The 23,077-nt window shown below is 43.2% G+C and overlaps 1 protein-coding gene across 1 annotated transcript in view; it reads right to left on the minus strand.

Moving 5' to 3' along the window:
* SORD (sorbitol dehydrogenase) overlaps positions 1-23,077 on the minus strand; it is a 44,281-nt gene that overhangs the window by 17,997 nt on the left and 3,207 nt on the right. Inside the window, exons 2-3 of the mRNA XM_049898384.1 lie at positions 14,939-14,972; positions 12,601-12,765 (exon numbers count right to left, since the gene is read on the minus strand). Coding sequence (XP_049754341.1) covers positions 12,601-12,765; positions 14,939-14,972 — 199 coding nt within the window. The remainder of the gene's footprint in view (positions 1-12,600; positions 12,766-14,938; positions 14,973-23,077) is intronic.

Genomic DNA, 23,077 nt, shown 5'->3' on the forward strand with positions numbered 1-23,077 from the left:
TCCTGGACCCAGGAGATGGAGAGCTATAACACTGAGGACAATGAAAAGTGGTGGTAGAGAAACAGTGACAGGTGGGACAGGCAGGAGGGACTGGCAGGAGACCATGCAGTTGGCTTCCTGACCCACAAATGCTGGCGTCAAGGGCCAGGGAGAGATGTGGCTACGAGCATGGCTGAGAAGAGGTTGTCCTGATGGAAGAACTGTATCCTGAGTGTTCCTGAACCTGAATTGTAACCTGTTACTTCCCTAATAAACTCCGTAATTGTGAGTATTGTCTACATGGCAACAGCGATGAATTGTCGAACCCAGCAGAGAAGTAGAGAGCGCAACAGGAGGGACAGTTGGTGTCAGAATTGGTAAAAATGGTGGAGAGAGGAGGTACGTCTGACCTCAGCCTCATAGGAATCACATTGGGCTGTTGATCTTGATTCTCCTTCCCCCTTGTGAAGTTAAAGGAGGTCAGACACTGCTCCCATGCCATTTTCACAGGTATGCCGGCTTCATAGAATGAATTTGACAGTATGCCTTCCTTTTCTATCCTCTGATAGAGTAGTACGGGTGAGAGCTCTTCCGGCCAGGGTTTTCTTTTGAAGGGAGATTTTTTCCTCTTCAATCTCATTTCTTGCTAAGGGTCTGTCCATATTTTCTATCTCAGCTCGTGTTAGTTTAAGTAGGCAGTGTGTTTCTAGAAATTTGTTCAATTCCACTAGATTCTCAAATTCACTGAAGTACATTTTTTCATAATATTCTGTTATTACCCTTTTTGTTGCAGTTGAGTCTGTTGTAATGTCCCCCACTTTATTTCTTATTTAGGTTATTTGCTTCCTCTCCTGTTTTTCTTTTGTCAGTTTGGCCAATGGTTTGTAGATTTTCTTGATCTTTTCAAAGAACAAATTTTTGGTCTTATTGATTCTTTCTATTATTTTTCTGTTTTCTATTTCATTTATTTCTGCTCTAGTCTTTATTACTGGTATTGGTCATTTCGAACTGGACAAGCATATAGTCTACTATGCTGAGAATGACAAATTGAAGATGAATGGCATTGCATTCATCATCAAAAAGAACATTTTAAGATCTATCCTGAAGTACAATGCTGTCAGTGATAGGATAATATCCATACACCTACAAGAAAGACCAGTTAATACAGCTCTTATTCAAATCTGCATACCAACCACAAAGGCCAATGATGAAGAAATAGAAGATTTTTATCCGCTGTTGCAGTCTGAATTTGATCAAACATGCAATCAGGGTGCACTGATAATTACTGTCGATTGGAACGCGAAAGTTGGAAACAAAAAAGAATGATCAGTAGTTGGAAAATATGGCCTTGGTGATAGAAACAATGCTGGAGATCGCATGATAGAATTTTTCAAGATCAACAACTTCTTCATTGCAAATATCTTTTTCACCAACATAAACAGTGAATATATATGTGGACTTCACCAGATGGAATGCACAGGAATCAAATCAACTATATCTTTGGGAAGAGACAATCGAAAAGCTCATTATCATCAGTCAGATCAAGGCCAAGGGCTGAGTGTGGATCAGACCATCAATTACTCATATGCAAGTTCAAGTCAAAACTGAAGAAAATTAGAACAAGTCCATAAGAGTCAAAGTATGACATTGAGTGTATCCCACCTGAATTTAGAGTCCATCTCAAGAATAGATTTGACGTGTTGAACATTAAAGACCGAAGACCAGATGAGCTGTGGAATGACATCAAGGACATCATATATGAAGAAAGCAAGAGATCATTAAAAAGACAGAAGAGAAAGAAAAGGCCTAAATGAATGACTGAAAAGACTCTGAAACTTGCTCTTGAACAGCGAGCAGCTAAAGCAAAAGGAAAAAATGATGAAGTAAAAGAGCTGAATGGAAGATTTCGAAGGGCAGCTTTAGAAGACAAAGAAAAGTATTATGATGACATGTGCAAAGACCTGGAGATAGAAAACCAAAAGCAAAGAACATGTTCAGCATTTCTCAAGCTGAAAGAACTGAAGAAAAAAATTCAAGTCTCAAGTTGCAATACTGAAGGATTCTATGGGGAAAATATTAAACAATGCAGGAAGCATCAAAAGAAGATGGAAGGAATACACAGAATCACTATACCAAAAAGAATTGGTCAACGTTCAACCATTTCAGGAGGTAACATATGATCACGAACTGATGGTACTGAAGGAGTAAGTCCAAGCTGCACTCCAGGCACTGGTGAAAAACAAGGCTCCGGGAATTAACGAAATACCAATTGAGATGTTTCAACAAATAGATGCAGCACTGGAAGTGCTCACTCGTCTATCATTAATATCACATGCAAGCAAAATTTTGCTGAAGATCATTCAAAAGCAGCTGCAGCAGTATATCGACAGAGAAGCGCCAGAAATTCAAGCTGGATTTAGAAGAGGATGTGGAACCACGGATATCATCAGTGGTGTCAGATGGATCCTGGCTGAAAGCAGAGAACACCAGAAAGATGTTTACCTGTGTTTTATTGACTATGCTAAGGCATTCGACTATGTGGATCATAACAAATTATGGATAACATTGTGGAGAATGGGAATTCCAGAACAATTAGTTGTGCTAATGAGGAATCTGTGCATGGATCAATAGGCAGTTGTTCAAAGAGAACAAGGGGATACTGAGTGGTTTAAAGTCAAGAAAGGTGTGCATCAGGGTTGCACCCTTTCACCATACCTATTCAATCTGTATGCTGAGCAAATAATCCAAGAAGCTGGACTATAAGAACAAGAACTGGGCATTAGGATTGGAGGAAGACTCGTTAACAACGTGTGTTATGCAGATGACATGACCTTGCTTGCTGAAAGTAAAGAGGACTTGAAGCACTTACTGATGAAGATTAAAGACCACAGCCTTCAGTACGGATTACACCTCGACGTAAAGAAAACAAAAATCCTCACAACTGCACCAATAAGCAACATCACGATAAACAGAAAAAATTGAGGTTGTCGAGGATTTCATTTTACTTGGATCCACAATCAACACCCATTTCAGCAGCAGTCAAGAAATCAAAAGATGCACTGCATTGGGTAAGTCAGCTGCAAGAGATCTCTTTAAAGTGTTAAAAAGCAAAGATGTCACCTTGAGGACTAAGGTGCGCCTGACCCAAGCCATGGTGTTTTCAATCACCTCATATGCATACAAAAGCTGGACGATGAGTAAGAAAGACGGAAGGAGAATTGATGGCTTTGAATTGTGGTGTTGGCGAAAAATATTGAATATTACTATGGACTGCCAAAAGAACAAACAAATGTGTCTTGACAGAAGTACACCCAGAATGAGTACAACCAGAATGAGTACAGCCAGAATGTTCCTTAGAAGCAAGGATGGTGAGACTCCATCTCACATACTTTGGACATGTTGTCAGGTGGGATCAGTCCCTGGAGAAGGATCCCATGCTTGGCAGAGTAAGAGGGTCAGAGAAAAAGAGAGAGATCAGCAATAAGATGGATTGACGTAGTGGCTGCGACAATGGGGTCAAGCATAGCAACGATTGTGAGGATGGCCCAGGACTGGGCAATGTTGCCTTCTGTTGTATACAGGGTCGCTATGAGTTGGTACCAACCTCACAGCAACTAATGACAATCTTTATTATTCCCTTTCTTCTGGAGTCTGTGGTCTTCTTTTGCTGTTCTCTTTCTATTTGTTCAAGCTGTAGGGCTCACATTTTGATTTCAGCCTGTTCTTATTTTTTGGTGTGTGTTTACTACTATAAATTGACCTCTGAGCACTGTCTTTGCTGTGTCCCAAAGGTTTTTGGTATGATGAGTTTTCATTCTCACTTGATTCTAGGAATTTTTTTATTTCCTCTATTACCCACCTGTTTTTAAGCAAGATGTTATTCAGTTTCCATGTATTTGACTTTTTTCCCCCTTGCTCTTCCTGTTACTGATTAATACTTTTATGGCACTGTGATTAGCAACAATGCTTTGTACTATTTTGATGAATTATCCCTTTAGTCATTTTATAACGTCCTTCTTTGTCTTTTATGGTGGACTTTGTCTTAAAGTCTATTTTATCTGAGATTAGTGTGGATTACTGCACTTTTTTGGTTACTGTTTGCTTGATATATTTTTTCCATCCATTGATTTTTAATATACTTATGTCTTTGTGTCTCTTGTAGACAGCATATTGACTTTTTTTTTTTTAATCCATTCTGCCACTCTCTCTGTCTGTACAGGTGCATTTAAGCCATTTACATTCGGTGTGATTATTGGTAGGTATGAGTTTATTGCTGTCACACTTCGTGCTGTGCTCTGTGTGTGTGTGTGTGTGTGTGTGTGTGTGTGTGTGTGTGTGTGGTGCTGGTGTTTTTTTTTGTTGTTGTTCCTCTTACTTTCCTGTGCTGAGTTCCTTTTGTTTGTGGATTTTCTTTTATTTCTTTTGTTATTGTAGATTTTGTGTTTACTGAGTCTTTATGTTTTTCTTCTTTTTTATTTTGATTGGTAGGTTTGTTAACTTTCTTTGTGGTTACCTTGAAGTTTACCCCTATCTTCCTAAGTTTGAATCGGTCTTTTATTACTTGGTATCACCTTGACATCCTCTTTATTTGAAAGTTTTATACCTACACTGTTTACTTCCCCCTTTTATTGTTGAGACGTTGTCGTCATTTACAGATTGACATGTTTCCCTGTTTAAAAAAAAAAGTCTTATAGCTTTGTTTTGTTATTGAGAGTTCTTTACATAGGTTGGTATCTGGCTGATGGTGTCCTGTGTCCTAGACTCTGGTTGCTGTCTGATTTCCTTTGTTCTCTAACTGCAGAACTCCCTTTAATATTTCTTTTAAGTTTGGTTTGGTTTTTATGAATTCCTTTAATTTCTGTCTATCTGAAAATGTCCCAACTTCACAAATGTATCTGAGAGAGAGTTTTGCAGGATATATTATTCTTGGTTGGCAGTTTTTTTCTTTCAAGGTTTTATATATGTCATCCCATTGCCTTCTCGCCTACATAGTTTCTGCCAAGTCTTATTGTAAGTGACTTTTTGTTTTTCTCGAGCTGCTCTCAGGATTCTTTCTTTGTCTCTAGTTTTAGCATGCAAGATTATGATATGTCTTGGTGACTTTCTTTTGAGGTCTATCCTGTACAGGATTCGTTGAGCTTCTTGGATGGTCAGCTTTTCATCTTTCATGATATTTGGCAAGTTTTCACCAGGAAATCTTGAACAATCGTGTCTGTATTTTCCATTTTTTTCCTCTTATCTGGAAATCTGATCACGTGCAAATTTTGCTCTTGATTCTGTCCCACATAATTCTTAGGTTTTCCTTATTCTTTTCTCTGATTTTTCCTCAAATAAAGTGATGTCTGTGGATTCATCTTCATTCTCACTGATTCTGCCTTCCATTGCTTCAAACTTGCTCCTAAAACCTTCCACTGAGTTGTCCATTTTTGAAATTTTACTGTATATCTTTAGAATTTCTAGTTGCTGTTTCTGTATGATTTCTAATTGTTTATTTATGCTGACATTTTGTTCTTGTATTATTTTCCTGAATTCCTATTGCTTTGCCTGTGTTTTCCTTGATTTTGGCTACGTTTTCATTGCTTTTGTCTGTGTTTTCCATGATTTTGTCTGTTTTTTCTTGGTTTTGTCTGTGTTCTCCTTGATCTCTTTCCTAATCTCTTGGAGGGCCTTAAATATTAGTATTTTAAATTCCATATTGGGTAGTTCCACTGCCTTTTCTCCTAACAGAAGGTTGTCTGATTCTTTATTTTGGTAACTTGCTGGAGCCATGTTGTCCTACTTTTTAACATTTTGATATTGTCTATTGTCTCTGAGACATTAAAGTATTATTTTCTTTATTTATTGATTGTATGTTCATTTGTTTTGTCCTGCCTGCTAGACACATTGTTATTGGTAAAAGTAAAATTTGTGAATTGAAGGAAAAGAAATCATGGGAAATGCTATGTACTAAATTATGTTGTCCCAAAACATGTTGTAAATCCTAACCTCTATGCTTGTGGTTATATTCCCATTTGGGAATGGGATGTCTTTGTTATGCTAATGAGATAAGGTTAACAAAAAACAAAACAAAACCTGTTGCCATCAAGTAAATTCCAACTCAAAGTGACACTATGAGACTGAGTAGAACTGCTCTATAGAGTTTCCAAGGAGGAACTGGTGGATTCGAACTGCCAACTTTTTGATTAGCGGCCGTAGCTTACCACAGCACTTAACCACTGTGCCACCAGGGCTCTGAGGCAGGATTAACATAGGGTATATCTTTTTTTTATATCTTGGGTCAATCTCTTTTGAGGTATAAAGAGATTAAACAAGCAAGTGAGAGAAGCAGAGATAGGGTAAGACAGATGTGAAAACACACGGAGATCGCCAAGGAACCAGGAAGAAGAAACTGAAGAGACAAGGACCCTCCTCCAGAACCAACAAAGACTTCCCCTAGAGCCGGTGCTGTGTATTCAGACTTCTAGTCTCCTAAACTATGAGAAAAATAGATTTCTATTTGCTAAAGCCATCAGCTTGTGGTATTTCTGTTTCAGCAGCAATAGATAACTCAGATGGAATTTGGTATTGTAAGACTGGGGTGCTGCTCTAACAGATACCTAAAATGGAAGTGGTTTTGGAATTAGGTAATAGGTAGAGGCTGAAAGAGTTTTAAGGTGCCTCATAGTATGGATATTACCCTGTCAGTGATAGGATAATATCCATACACCTACAAAGAACACCAGCTAATATGACTACTATTCAAATTTACGCACTAACCACTAAGGCCAAAGACGAAGAAACTGAAGATTTTTACCAGCTTCTGCAGTCTGAAATTGATCAAACATGCAATCAGGATGCATTGATAATTACTGGTGATTGGAATGCAACAGTTGGAAACAAAGATGAAGGATCGGTAGATGGAAAATACGGTCTTGGTGACAGAAACAATGCTAGAGATCACATGATAGAAGTTTGCAAGACCAACAACTTCTTCACCATGAATACCTTTTTTGACCAACATAAACAGCAACTATACATGTGGCTCTTGCCAGATGGAATACACAGGAATCAAATAGACTACATCTGTGGAAAGATATGATGGAAAAGCTCAATACCATCACTCAGAACAAGGCCAGGGCCGACTGTGGAACAGACCATCATTGTTCATATGCAAGTTCAAACTGAAGAAAATTAGAGCAAGTCCACGAGAGCCAAAGGACTACCTTGAGTGTATCCCACCTCAATTGAGAGACCATCTCAAGAATAGAACTGATGCATTGAACACTAATGACTGAAGACCAGATGAGTTGTGGGATGATATCACCCACGAAGAAAGCAAGAGGTCATTAAAAAGACTGGAAAAAAAAAAAAGGCCAAAATAGATGTCAAAAGGACTCTGAAACTTGCTCTTGAACATCAAGCACCAAAAGCAAAAGGAAGAAATGATGAAGTAAAAGAACTGAGCAGATGATTTCAAAAGGGGGCTCGAGAAGACAAAGTTGAAAGAACTGAAGAAAAAATTCAAGTCTCGAGTTGCAATACTGAAGGATTCTATGGGGAAAATACTGAACAATACAGGAAGCATCAAAAGAAGATGGAAGGAATACACAGAGTCATCACACTGAAAAGAATTGGTTGACGTTCATTTCAAGAGGTAGCAGATGATCAGGAACTGACGGTACTGAAGGAAAAAGTTCATGCTGCACTGAAGACATAGGCAAAAAACAGGCTCCAGGAACTGATGGAATACCAATTGAAACATTTCAACAAACAGATGCAGCACTGGAAGTGCTCACGCCACGAAATTTGGAAGAGAGCTACATGGCCAACTGACTGGAAGAGATCTATACTTATGCCTGTTTCCAAGAAAGGTGATCCAACTGAATGTGGAAATTATCACATGCAAGCAAATTTTTGCTGAAGACCATTCAAAAGAGGCTGCAGCAGTATATCGATAGGGAACTGCCAGAAATTCGAGCCAGATTCAGAAGAAGACGTGGAACTAGGGATATCGTTGCTGATGTCAGATGGATCCTGGCTGAAAGTAGAGAATACCAGAAGGATGTTTACTTGTGTTTTATTGACTTTGCAGAGGCATTCAACTGTGTGGATCATAACAAATTATGCATAACATTGTGAAGAATGGGAATTCCAGAACACTTAATTGTGCTCATGAGGAACCTTTACACGGATCAAGAGGCAGTCGTTCGGACAGAACAAGGGGATACTGATTGGTTTAAAGTCAGGAAAGGTGTGTGCCAGCATTGTATCTTTTCACCACACCTCTTCAATCTGTATGCTGAGCAAATAATCTGAGAAGCTGGACTATATGAAGAAGAACAGCATTAGGAGAGGAGGAAGAATGATTAACAACCTGTGTTATGCAGATGACACAACCTTCCTAGCTGAAAGTAAAGAGGACTTGAAGCACTTACTGATAAAGATCAAAGATCACAGCCTTCAGTATGGAAACAAAAAACTTCACAACTGGACCAATAAGCAACATCATGTTAAACAGAGACAAGATCGAGGTTGTCAAGGATTCCATTTTACTTGGATCCACAATCAACACCCACGGAAGCAGCAGTCAAGAAATCAAAAGATACATTGCATTGGGCAAAGAGGCTGCAAAGGACCTCTTTAAAGTGTTGAAAAGCAAAGATGTCACACTGAATACTAAGGTGCACCTGACCCAAGCCACAGTATTTTCAATTGCATCATATGCATGTGAAAGCTGGACAACGAATAAGGAAGATGGAAGAAGAATTGACACCTTTGCATTGTGGTATTGGTGAAGAATATTGAATATACCGTGGACTGCCAAAAGGATGAACAAATCTGTCTTGGAAGAAGTACAACCAGAATGTTCCTTAGAAGCAATGATGGTGAGACTACGTCTTACATACTTTGGACATGTCGTCAGGAGGCATCAGTCTCTGGAGAAGGACATTGTGCTTAGTAAAATACAGGGTCAGTGGAAAAGAGGAAGACCTTCAATGAGATGGACTGACACAGTGGCTGCAATAACAGGCTCAAGCATAACAATTGTGAGCATGGCACAGGACTGGACGGTGTTTTGTTCTGTGGTACATAGGGTCACTATGAGTTGGAACCGACTTGACAGCACCTAAGAACAACAACAATAGTAAAAGCCTAGGTTGCTGTGAAGAGACTGTTGGTAGAATTGTGAACATCAAAGGCAGGGGTAGATTAACCAGTAAGTAAGGTATGCATGGGTTTGAGTTTACTTATTAATTTGTAGTACACAGCTTCACCTAGGTTTCATCAAATCTAAGCTGTGCACTACAGATTAGTAAGTAAGCACAATTAAGCCTGTGCATGTCTTGCTTATTGGGTAATCCATCCGTGGTCAAAGGCAATTCTGGTGAAGGCTCAGAAGGAAGGGAGGAGAACTGTAGAGAAAGTCTTAGAGAATACATACAGCACCAGCAACAGAATGTTACTAGAAATGTGGGTGTTAAATGTGCTTCTGGTGAGGCTTTAAAAAGAAAAAAACAAACATGTGATTGTATAATGGAGGAAGGGTGATGCTTTCTATGCAGTGGCAAAGAACCTGTCGGAATTATTTTCAAACCTTTGATGGAAGGTAGAATTTGTAAGTTATGAACTTGGATATCAGGCTGATGAGATTTCTAATCAAGATCTTAAAGGGGCCATGTGGTTTCTCCTTGTCTTTTATAGTAAAATGTGAGAAGAAAGAAATGGATTTAAAAATGAACCGTGAAAACAAAACAGAACTTAAAGACTTGGAAAATTCTGTTGTACAAACTAAGGACACTTGTCTAGAATGTTCACCAAGGGCGTGGCAACACAATCTTTTGTTAAAGAGATTAAGTCTGTGACTGATGGATCTAACCAACTACCACAGCAGAAAATCCATCAGCTTTGAATGAAGGGGACAGAGAAAGAATGAAAGGAAAGAATGCTGTCTGCCTTCTGGAATTCTACTGGGATGGAAACAGGCCAAAGGAGGTACACCTGTTGTCCACCAAGAAAAGAAAAGGACCATCCCTGGAGCAGCTCAGAGATCAGCAGAACTGTTGGAAGGAGCATGGGAACCAGGGTCTTCTTGGTTTCAAAGGGTGGGGCCATGGTCTCCTAGATCTCAAAGGGTGGGCCACAGCATTCTAGGTTTCAAATAGTCGGATCTTTGCCAATTTGGTTGTGGAATGTGGGGATGCCATTAACATGTGCCAGGGGAATGGGGCCACCACCCAAATCTGTGGTGGTGGGGCTGCCATGCCTAAGGGGCAGAAGAATGGGGCCTGTCAGGGCCAAGGAGGTAGTGTTCCCACCCAGATGGACTAGTAGGTTGGGGCCACCTAAAGCTGAGGGAGCAGAGTTGCCATCCCAGAGGGCCTGGAAGATGCAGCTAAAGCCTAGGGCTGAGGGGTCTCAACCCAGAGCCCAGAGGGCGTGGCCAACACCCAGAGTCTGGAGGGCAGGGCCATTGCCTAGATGGTCTTAGAGAACAGAGGATTATTTTCAAGTCTTGAGAGCTAATGTAATTAGTTCTACTAGGATTTGGACTTGCTTGGTGCCTGTAATGCCTTCTTTCCCTCCAATTTCTTCCATTTGTAATGGAAATGTCTACCTGTGCCTCTTCCACCATTATACTTTGGAAACAGAAATTTGTATTCTAGATTTCATAGGTTCACAGAGGAAGACTAATTTTGCCCCAGGATGGAATACACCTAAAGCCTCATCAATATTTGATTTAGATGATTCAGAAGATGAGATTTTGGACTTGGAGTTGATTGAAGGCTTTTGGGATAATGTGATGGGGTGTACGTGTTTTATATGTGGCAAAGTCATAAATTTTTAGGGGCCTAAGGGTGGACTGTTATGGGTTTAATTATATTCCCCCAAAATATGTGTTGTAAATTCTAACCTCTATGCCTGTGGATATAATTCCATGTGGGAATGGGTTGTCTTTGTTAGTTAATGAGGCAGAATTAGTGTAGGGTGTGTCTTGAGTCAATCTCTTTTGAGATATAAAAGAGATTAAACAAGCAAGTGAAAGAAGCAGAGATAGGGTAAGATAGATGCCAAGACACATGGAGATCTCCAAGGAGCCAGGAAGCAGGAGCTGTATTTCTGTTACAGCAGCACTAGATAACTAAGACAGAACACAAGTGTTGCTATTACCTAGAAGGGCAAGGGGTTATCCAGAGGCTCTTAGTCTTTGGCTTTGGGATGGTTCATCTTCAGGCCGGTACCCAGCCCTGCAGAAGAGAACTGTAGTCACATCTGTGGGAAAGCAGATGGCTTCCATGTTTGACGAACATAGACAGCAGACTTGGAAGAGGAGGCTTTAATATCACAGATGTTGCTGCGTGCTAAACAAAGTTATAACTGGAATTAAAACCATCTGAACTTGGGAGTGACTCATATCAACTGATCAGATACCAGCCTAGAAACGCTGGCAGGCCCTACTGCCTAAGCCAAAGCAGTCAACTCTGTAGCAAGGAGCAGAAACCTCCTCTTCTGACAGCCAGGAACAAAGGAGGAGACCCATAAAGGCTAAACTTTATCAAGGCAACAAGACCTGGTGAAGAAGCCTAGAGAAGGACCCTCAGATCTCTCAGCCACAGTAGCTAGCTGCTCAGGAAGAGCCTGATATCTGGCCTCTCCAACCAGTTCTAAGCATCCAGGGATCACATCTTATTTTTTTTATATCACTCAATGCACCTGGTACAAAGCTAGACCCATTGTAGACATTGTTATAACTTAGTCTCACTCCTGGTTCAGGCCTCGTCCCACTGGTAGGACTAATCACCAGCGGCTTTTGGAAACTATGAACGTTCCACTTTGGATAATCCTGCGAAATTACAAGAACCTTCTGGATTTCCACTAATGATGAATGGAGGTCCCAAAGGATAAACATTCTTAAAGGATATACACATCTAGCATCTTCGGAACTGGTCAGTCCTTCAGAGCTGGGCTCAGGAAACCCTACAACAAACACAGGATGACACCTCATGCCAAGCCCCCACTGTCCTCTAAACAATCTAACATCATCTCCAGGCTGTGCTGTAGCCTCAGCAGCAAAGGAAAGTTGATGCTAACAGCTAGGTATGCCGAGACAGCTTGGATTTAATTCACCGTGTCAGGGAACAAGAGAGAGTATGCTACAGCTGAGAATTTTTCCCCCCAGGAGAATGAATTAAGCAAACCTAGGGAAAATATTGGGGGTTTCCCAGCCATCCAATAAAAAATCAAAGACTGCATCCCAGGCCCCGGTACTTAGCATGTAGAGGCAGCTTGTGGAAATGTTCCTGTGCCTGGAATACTTTCCCCAGCCCTTTACCTAGCTTATTTCCTGTTTGACCTCAGGTGTTGATTAACTACTCCTTCCTCAGATGAGCCAGGTATCTGGGCCAAACACACCAATAGCACCCTGTGAACACACCTTCACTGCCCTTCAAGTAATTGTGCCTGAGTCATTGTCTAGATCTGTGTTACCCTGTGGAAGGTCCGATCCATGGTTGCAGGAACTAACGCTGTCTTGTTCACAGCTGTATCCCCAGTACTTAGCAGATGGCCTGGCTTAGAGAAAGCGCGCACAAATACTTATGGTAAATGAATAAATAAGTTGTTTGGCAGAGGACGTATGCTGACCTGGTTTCAGGTGCTTTACCAGCGGTCCGACTTTGATGACTGTTCCCGAAGCTTCGTGCCCCAGCACCATGGGCTTTTTCACAACGAAATCCCCAATTCGACCGTGCTGCCAGTAGTGGACATCTGAGCCACAGATACCAACTGAATGCATCTTCAGCAGCGCCTCTGATAAGAGAAAGGAGGAGGAGAAAACAAGTGAGGGAGGGAATGGCCCCCTCGGTACTCTGAGGTATCCCATCAATTTCTTTCCAGACAGAGGCAAGGGCTGGGCTTCCAAAGCCCAGTATGAAATTTAGATGAGAGGAAAACAAGCCAAACAGCAATTAAGTCTCACTAGGCAAAAAAGCTTTTGCGGAGCAAATTAACTACATTAACTGCATAAACAAGATATTATTAGTAGGAAGAAATATACCCACCACTGAAGAGAACAAACTGGTTTCCAGACAATTCATATGTTAAGCACCTGATTCTTATCTATTCACTTCAGAGTCTGGCAGAATCTCCACTTGGTAACACTTTGTGAGTTGTCAGGCTGAGTTCTTCACGTCTGTTTTCTCCAAAGGTGAAGCTTTAATTTAAACCGGCCAGTGATTTCAACAGACATTTCCCCTTCACGGTGTGATAAAAGCTGAGATTTGGTGATATTGTTGTCAGTTTTCCAAGTTTACAACAATGATGGTCCTTAGTCCCTTCACTGAAGTAAGTGCTAACGGTTACAGGCTCAGGGTGACTGAGGTGGCCATGTTACTACTATCTCCCTGAGAAAAAGTGCTGCTTTTCTTAAAACCCCTGTCATGGTCAGACGCCTGGTCCACCGCCTTCACCACAAACCACCCACCACCCACCAGCTATGGCCCTGTGGAGCTTTCTTCATCCTCAGTTTTGGTAAACAGAGTAAGAAATGATAGGGTGAATTCTAAGAGGAAAGGTAGGGAAAAGTTTTGTTTTTTTTTTTTTAAATAATTGAAGATTTATTTTATGTACAAAGAGTTAGTATTTTTTCTTTTGTCTTGGATATGGGAAAAGCCTTTTGAATTAGGAAAATCACCTCAGGGTTTCTCTTCTGAAATGACCAATTTGTGGTAATAGAGTAGATCTGACTTGCTAGAACTGCTGCTGAAATTTACCATCTTACCCCCTTCCAATTCATGGACAGCCCAAGAAAGTGAGAACAGAATGCTGCTTCAGAGAGAAGCCGTCCCGGGATCCTTTAAGTCCAAGTTAGCCCTCGTTTGGCCCCCTAACTTTTCAGAACCCAGGGAGGTGCCTCTCTCACTTCTCTGAACATGTTTTCTTGGTGAAAACACTTAAACCTTAAATATACATTACTTGCTAAGCACTGATAAAAACAACTATTGTCTGTGGTCTTATCACTATAAATCAATAACCCAACAACCCAAATGACCTTTGAGTAACAAAGCTCTACAGCCACCAGGGAGGCTGCCTTCATTTTGATGTCTCCCACCTGCAGTCTTGGGGTGAGGGCTGCGTGGCTGGGTGTGCGAGTAGGAGGATGAGCTATCTACAGACAATCCACCCCCTGCCCTCAGCCTCCTTCCGGGGTCCTGCAGATTATGAAGACATGGGACTCCAGGGATGGGAGGGATTGGAAAACTATTTGTAGGGGTCTGCCTAGCAGCCCAGCCAACAGGGTGGTGTGACTTCCCAGGCCCAGACACCACTCCGGGAAATGCGCCTGTTGGCTTGGCCTGGAGCCCCACCCAGTTAAAAGCCCAGGAATGGAGCAAAGGTGTGAGAAGCCCTGCCCCAGTGTGCTCACTCATTTTCTGAGCTTGGTGAACTAGGGCGGTATGGCAGCCCCTCCCATCCCACTGGACAGAAAGCCCTCCCTTCCTTTACTGGTCTTCCTGGGGGTGGAGACAGGAGTGGCAGCATGTTCCCTTTCCTAATGAAAAGATTAGAATCTGTACACTTGCTCCTTTTCAAAGTTGGCAGAAAGGACATGGTTTGGCAACCCAAATAGCAGTTTATGGTGGAGAGATTAAGGTTGTTAGAGCAAAAGAGGAATAATTTTGCCTTTCGACCATAGATAGAAGAACTTCTTATGTCAAAAACTCCTTGGGACAAGTCAGCAGTCTGATATGGTAACTTTTTTGGTTCTCCTACTGCTTCTTTTATTTCATGCAGGAGCCAAGCTAAACCCACCCAATCATGCTGTGGATGACAGACCAGGCTGTCAGGCCAATGAAAGCACCATTTTTATGGAGGTAAAGGTAATGAACAAGAGGAAGAGGGATGAGGAAAACAGCGTACACGTGTCTCCAAGGTAAACAACAGGAAGTCAATAAAATATAAGTGAGGTTTCCCAAGGACCTACCATTTGGGCCTGGTTCAGGGATAGGGTAGTTTTCCTAAAGGAAACAAAACAGAAAAAAAGTATTTAGCATACGTAATACTTTACGTAATGAGCATTTTCAATTTTTTAAGATTGGTGTTTCATTCAAATATTTCTTCTTAGAGTTAACACAGGCTCAGACCATACTACTGCTGTGCGTATGCCTGAAGGGTACACTGAGTGGTGGGACAGTGAATGGTGTGCTGGGAAAGGCTAGCCAGCTCTTGAACACATCTGAATAACAGCAACTGACCCAGACAACATAATGCACAACACACTCACAATGTGCGGAGGACTGGGTCATGTCACTGAGTGACACGTCACTGGGTGGGATGAAGTTCTAAAGCTGGGTTTGCTCTCTGGAAAAATGCTAACTGCCTCACAAGCCAGAAGCCCCAATCCTTCAGGCCCAGGAAGAGCTGACAATAATTGCCGACCTTGTCCCAGCTGCTAGTGCAACCTGTCTGGGACTAACAAGAAGACACGCTACATGGAGCCTCAGGCCTCGCTCCCTCTCTCTGAACCTGTCCTCCCCGCGTTACTCAATGACCAAGCAGGAAGAATGTGTGGGCTGCTCCTGGGTCTCTAGGTCTGCCTCCCACATCAGATCCTTCCCTCCTGCCAAAACACGGTCTTAGACACAGATCTGTTTGGTCTGGCAAGCTCCTACAGGAAAAGGTTGAGGGTGTTCCCAGAAGGCACGTGTGGGGCTTTTCTCTCTGGACAGGCTGGAGAAGCATCTGTGCTGGCGGGCCTTCTCCCTTTACATCAGCACACAAACTGGCACTGGTCGGCGTTTCCAAACCCCATGTGGAGATTTAGAGCCCCTTGGGAACACACAGGACCTGCATTTTGGCCAGTCTCACAGGTCAAAAAAGCAATCTAATAGAGATTACCAGGGGCTGGGAAGGGGGGAGAGGGGAGCTACTGCTTAATGGGTGCAGAGTTTCTGTTTGGGGTGATGAAAAAGTTTTGGAAAAAGATAGGGGTGATGATGGTACAATAGGGTGAATGTATTAATGACACTGAATTATACACTTGAAAATGATTAAAATGGCAAATTTCATGTTATCTATATTTTACCACAATAAAAAAAAAGGAATCTGTGTTATTCTGGTTTTCACAGCTATTATTCATTTACTAGGCTTTTTTCCCATTGCCAAAAATTGGCAATTCCTGGTGCCAAGGAAAAGGGCACTGAGTGGCCAAGTCCAAGTGTTCAGTTTACTAACATTTTGAAGGTAGCCAAGAAGAGGCAGAAGAGATATAAAATGTTCACAGCATCTACGGGGTGGGCCAGATGCTGGCTGGGGCTTCATACACACCATGGCGCGTGTTCCTCACCACCACCCAGCCTGCCAACGAGAAGCCTGAGGATGGGAAGTTAAATAACCTAGTCAAGGTCACACTGCCAAGGAGTGGATGAACCAGGGAGGGAACCAGTCCACCTAGAAACGACCACCTCAGGGTAGCCGGCTGTGACCAAAACCTTTCTCAAAGAAGAGTCAGTTGCTGGCCTCATATCTGACACTACACAACATCAGGGACTGCTATGTAAAGTTATGTTTCTGTTGGGTGAGATTTCAAAGTCCAGGTTAATTTGAGGCCAAGGACTAGGCCTTTAGTTCAAACATGGAATAGCATTCTGCCTTCCCTGCTAAAGATATTAGTAGGCAACTGCCCAGGCACAGGGAGACAACACCACACACAGCACCCAGGCCAGGCTGGAGCACTCCATTTGGGGGTGGAGATGAGGCAAAATTCAAAGCAACAGTTGGTCACAACAAGTAGGCCATGTGTCACTACAGATTACTACTGTAAATATTTGCTCAAGTTAACAGATTTGCCCTTACCACACAAAGCTGCAGCGACTCTCCCAAACACTAGAGGGTACTGTGCCAACAATTCAGCTTTTCCTAAGAGCAGAAAATGACTTACAGAGAGTAAATCAAATAACTCTCCAGGGACACCAAGGTTCCTTTTCCATTCTCTTCCTTGCTGACTTGAATCACTTTACAACTCAGGCCCAAGCCCTACAGCCAACTCTCTGCAGTAGACATGCCTCCTGAGGACAAGCTAAGATCGGTCCCTAAATTAGTAAATATTGTCCTAAGCACAGCTGTGGAGCCCACAATGTGTTAGAAAGTTATCATGATTGGCTAAGAAACCTCGTTTTCACTTGTGGTTCCTCGGTATGACATTGGCTACAATCCTGTTTACTTAATCTCCTTTTGTGTCTCAGATTTCCTGTGGTGATAATCTTTCATTTATTCCATTTCTCATCTACTAAATTTTCTCAGTTTCTTGGAGATCCTGAACTTCCACTTTTGTCCCCACATTCCCTTTCTTCATTCTCAAAGGTTTTGTAATTTCAGACATATCCAAGATTTTCTGAAGAGGAGTTCTTGTCTTTCTGTGAACGATAATAACAAGGGAATAAAGGGGAGTCGAGTAACTGTTCCTTACTGCAGCCATGTCGGTTTTCCAGCACTTCTCACTCGAAGTCAGAAATTCAGCACCCACGTATTCTCCCCTTTAAGCCATGGGACTACCTAGGAAGAACTCTCTGTGGGACTTGGAATCATCTCAGGTGCTTCTCTCATCCTAAACATTATCTTGCCTTTCCTGAATGTATTGTCTCAAACTAGCCTAAATATGTATTTCCTAAATAGATCCTAACTGGCCCCCTTTCCTCTACTTCCATCTCAACTGAGTTCATTCCCTCATTACTTCTTTCCTCGGTTGCAGCAACAGCCTCAACACGAGAACTCAGGGGAGGGTGCCTTTCCCCTTCTTGAGCCAGCCTGAGGGTACAGTGGTACAAAACTCAGACCTTGGAATCACCCACGTGCAAACCCAGGCTCCCCGCACCAGCTGTGTGACCTCATGCTAATAGTTACATAACCCCTTTGTGCCCTAAAATCCTCCTCTGTATAATAAAGACAGTCATAAAAGAGTGCTCGACTCATAGTAAATAACTTAGCTCTTATAAAAGGAATAAAATCAAAGTGATTTTTTTTTCTTTCTGTAATTAGCTCTAGAAAACCTTGCAAATCTTGTCCTTTTGAAAAGGGCAAAATGTTTAAGTTATTTTGGGGGAAAGTAGTATCTTCATTTCTGCTTCTTAAAAGGCTGGAACGTGGAAGAAAGTCAAGTAGAACTGTAGCAGTGCTTCCGGGCTTGGTCCTGCCAGTTCTGGGAGAGTATAAAAGCAGCCCCTGCCTCACAGCAGGGACAGCAGGCAGGGTACGAAGTGGCTCGGCCTCGCCCGAGCTCCTCACAGCCCACCTTCCCCACCTGCCAGGTCTCAGTAAGCCTGCTGGCCAGCTGTGAGGCAGGGGCTGCTTTTATACTCTCCCAGAACTGGCAGGACCAAGCCCAGAAGCACTGCTACAGTTGAAAGCAGGATGGAAGGAAAGTCCAAAGATTTCCCAGCTGGCAGTTCTGTCATGAGGCCTTATCCCAGCTGCATTGGTACTGGTAAACTCAGGGTCAAAGTAGGAGGGTCAGACCCTCTCCCCAAGTCCATGGAACCGGTCTCCCAGCCCAGGCTCTCCTGCCTCCATCTAGCCTCTGCTCTGCTAACAACAATCTTTTTAAAATGTGAATCTGCTTCAAGTCCCCAGTGGCTCTGGAAAAACCCTAAACGCCTTACACGGCCACAATATCTCCATCTTACCTCCAGCCATATCTCTTCACAAGCCTCCTGCAATTTGCAAACTCACCATGCGCCTGCTTACCTCATGGAGGCCATGTGCCTGGCATTCCCCTTCTCGGCTGACTAGTCCCTCTCCTTCATCAAGATCCCACATGAAGCAGGAAGGGGGCTGGTGGCAGGAGGCATCTGGGATGACATCCTAATTCCTGGCCCTGGCTCTGGTCCTGGCCCTGGGCAGAAAGTGCTAGCACTCCTGTGAGAACTCAGGGAGGCTTAGGTTTGGATGTGCTGGGATGGAGGTGTCTGGGGACATCCAGGTAGGGATGTTATATTCCTGGGACGGGAGCCCAGGTGTGGATCAGGGATAGAGACTTGGGAATCACGAGCAGGAAGGGAAGGTGATCATCTCCTGCAAGAAGCCTTTCCAGTCCTCCCCAGGCTGAGAGGGTGACCCTTTCCTCTCCTTTGAGCTTCCCTGGCCACAAGCATTGAATCCATATAGGATGGCTAAACCAAAACAAACCGAACCAAACCAAACGTGTTGCTGTTGAGCGATACCAGCTCCTGGCGACCCTACAGGTCAGAGTAGAACTGCCCTATAGGGTCTCCAAGGCTGTAGCCTTTAAGGAAGCAGACTGCCACATCTTTCTCCCAGAGTGGCTGGTAGGTTTGAACCGCTGACCTTCCATTTAGCAGCCAAGCACTTAACCAGGGCTCCATCATACACCACCAGAACTCGGTGTGTGTGTGTGTGTGTGTGTGTGTGTATATATACATACGTATACGTATACATATAGTAACGATTTCCTCCTAACTCAAAATTACTAACATTACCACCCTCCAACTTACTAGACGGCTCTTAATTTTAAACACAAACATTTCATTTCTGAGCTTTGTTGGATGCTGTAGTCTATTGGTAATATTGCTCACTGTGTTCAGGGTCGCTATGAGTTAGAATTGACTCGACGGCAATGGGTTTTTGGTTTTGGTGTTCACATCTGTGTAACAATACTTATTTACGAGTTGTTGTTGTTTGATTCTTGGGATGAATATCACTGTGTGAGATTTTAGCATATTTTTCCCGGTACTGAACGTTCTTTGTATGAATCTGGTTTTGGGAAAATGGCCAGCTCCAACAGCCACTCTAAAAGACCTGTGAATTGGGTATCAATACTGTGCCCATCCATACATTTTCCTTCTCCTCCTTAAGTTGCATCTGCGATTTTAAAAGAGAAATATCCCCCATGCCCATAATTCTAGTTTCTCCCATCTCTTCGTACTTCGAGAATTTCTTACAGAAAAAGTTAAAATCCTATCTGTGGTACTGTTTACTTGCCCCTGCTGCTTTCAGGAGAAAAGTGTTAGCTTTGTGCCTCTTGGCCTTTTGCAGACAAAAGTACTGCCTTTCCCCAAGAGCTGGCAGAGTGCCTATATTTTCTTCCCTGCTATGAAACCAAAGTGGCTTATCTGGTTTGGGCTTTGTTTTGTTGCTGAGACATAATTAAGAGCTGGGAGGTTTTCTCTGTGCCGTTGGCTATTACCTGGTCTTCCCTTTTGCTGAAGGAGTTTTAGGTCTGTTTTCAGTCTCAGGTGCCTCTGACTGCTAAGTCTAGCCCAGGTATTAGGGGGCTAAGCAGCCTGCGCTTCCTCCTTGGGGTAATCCCCGGTTTAACCCAGCTGTTCACTCACGACTGCCAAGCCCTTTAAACAGCTCAGGCGGAAGCAGCTGGCTCGGCAGCTGGCTCTGCCATCAAAGCCGACCGGGAAGGAGACACGATGCCCAGGACCACTTGATCTGTCCGTGTTCATGCCACTTCATTACACAAACTTCTCATCCAAAAATCTTAACAGTAAAGTGGACAGGGGGTGGCACGGAGGGGCATTTGGCTGTGTTGGGTTACAGACACAGAATTACCCTAATTTAAAAAAGAAGCAGATTCTTAGCTTAACCAGTAAACAATGTCTGCCTTGAGCACTGTTCTCTTTTAAGACCTATCTGTATGGGATCAAACTGACATGGCCAACTGGAAAAGATCAGATAGGAAGCTTAGGGGGCAGTGAGTTCATGGTAATGAGGGAGGGTGAGAAGGAGGGTGAGAATGGCTGCACAACTAGAAGAATGTAATCGGTGTCACTGAACTGTACATGAAGAAACTGTTGAATTGGTGTATGCTCTACTGTGTATGTTCTCAACAATAAAATAAATTATAAAAAAAGGTAAACAGATTCAAAGCAATTCTTTGGACCTAGGGTATAGCACATTCCCTCAAAGAGCAGAAATAGCTTCGGGGTACCCTAATTAGTGTTTATCCTTGATGTTGAAACATCCATTTTCTCTGCCCTTCCTAATTCATCAGCGTCAACCCATCGTTCTAAAATGACTGTTTTTCCTTTAACTTGCTGTGTCCTTTCACGGTGTTGTTCAGTTCCCTGGGAGTGAAGGCTGTTTTATTCCTATTCTTCTCCCTGTCCAGATGCTGGTGGCTAAAATCGGGTGCAGCTGGCTGTCAGGAATAAGGCACACCAAGTGTGCTCAGACTGCAGTCAATGAACTGTTCCCATCTGTGATGCAACACATATAGGAATTGAGAGGAGTCCTTAGAAACGTTTATAGTGTTTTGACCTCGCTACAAATCCAAACGCAGCGACAAAAACATTGGTCCAAGGCGGACTAGGAATAAAAATAGACAGTTTGTGAGGCACTGTATTAACGCAGCCAGCATGTGCCTGGCACATATCAGGCTCCCAACATGTTCATTCCCTTCAGCTTCCGTACGGTTCGAGTGAAACCTAGAGTATTAAAAGAACAAGCAAGTCCACCTACCTGCCATCATCAAAAACAGATCCTGTGGGGGGCAACTAAATCGGCTATACTATATTCCAACTTCATGAACCAGTAATTCATTTCCCAACTTAAAGGAACGTCTTGATTTCTCAAGACTGACCTAAGAGGCATAAAGTAATTAAACCGGTAAACACAGTTGAAGACAAGATCATTGCCTGGGCCCACACGGTAATAATTTGGTTAAGAACTGCCCATGCATTTGAAGGTCCCGGTCTTTAGCCGTGTTTTTCCAGGCTGACTCGGTTTAAGTGCCTGATTCTCCCTGGGCTCTGGCCTCCGGCTTGACTCCACAGTTAGTGTGTTGGATGCCATGGTGGGCCTCTGACATGCATGATCTCAGCGAGTCCTCACAACCAAAAGGTGAATATTGTTATTATCCCCATTTCACAGATGGGGAACCTGAAACGTAAAGAGACTAACTAAGTAGTTCAGTGAGTCATACAGCTAGTAAGCAGTTGAACTGGCACTAAAGCCCACCCTGGCTTGTGCCCTTATTGCTATTTCAATTTAAAGACGACCTGAGCGAGCTGACACAGCTGAAAGGGTTGTTTCCTTCTTCATGCATCACCTCAGTCACTTCTCCCCCTTGCTCCCCCCAAGTCCTAAACTTTCTCTGTTTAAAATAACCTGTTGCCGTAACTTGTAGCGACCCTTGGAACAGAGTAGAACTGTCCCAATACGGTTTCCAAGGAGGGCCTGGTGGGTTTGAACTGCTGCCCTTTTGGTTAGCAACCATAGCCCTTAACCACTGTGCCACCAGGGCTCCTATTTAAAATAAATGGGGGGGGGGGTGAAAGTCTTCAAGTCTGACCATTTTTTGTTTTGTTTTTCATTATAAAAGAAAACCGCCACTCTTTCTCTCTATATATTCTCTTACTCTGACTTACCACCCAACTGGCCATTCCCAGGAGCCCCCAGGCCAGGGAGCACTGAGCAGCCAGGGCTCCGCCCTTGCTCTGGCCTCTGCGATCAACAACTTCCCAGTGGGGAATAAGTTTAATTTTCCTTCCCTGCAGCCACGGCATCAAGACAGAAAACGGAATCCTGCCTTCTCCACGGGTGCAGGAGGGAGGCCAGGTGTTACGTTTCTTTCCTGCCAGGTGAGGGACAAGTTCCAATCTACCTAGGTCTCTTCCTGGCTGGTTCCCAGCCTTGCCGGCAGCAGCAAGGCAGAGTCTATGCTCTGGCCTCTGCCTCCAGGCCTCTGACTTCGGGAATGGGCCTTTCTGCAAACAACTCCCTTCTCATGAGTTCGTGGGCATGAACCATCTTAGCCGTGGACCTTGCCTTTAGTCCACCCAAATGGGCTGGTGCGCTGGGCATCAGTTCCCCACCCAGTCAAGACTGGAACAGTTTCTAATCTGAGCTTTGGTGGGTCTAGAGTCCCTGGGTGATATAGTTAATATGCTCGGCTGTTAAACGAAAGGTTGGACATTCAAGTCCACCCAGAGATGCCTCGAAGAAAAATCAGTCATTGGAAGCCCTATGGAGCGCAGTTCTACACAGGGTTGCCATGAATCCAACCATAGGAGTCAACTCAAAGGGTACTAGTTGGTGGGTCTGGAACCCAACAATGGCTTTGATTTCTCAAAAGGGGAAAACATTCCAATTCTTTCCC

This window comes from Elephas maximus, chromosome 10 (assembly GCF_024166365.1).
Source record: "Elephas maximus indicus isolate mEleMax1 chromosome 10, mEleMax1 primary haplotype, whole genome shotgun sequence".
Taxonomy (NCBI): domain Eukaryota; kingdom Metazoa; phylum Chordata; class Mammalia; order Proboscidea; family Elephantidae; genus Elephas; species Elephas maximus.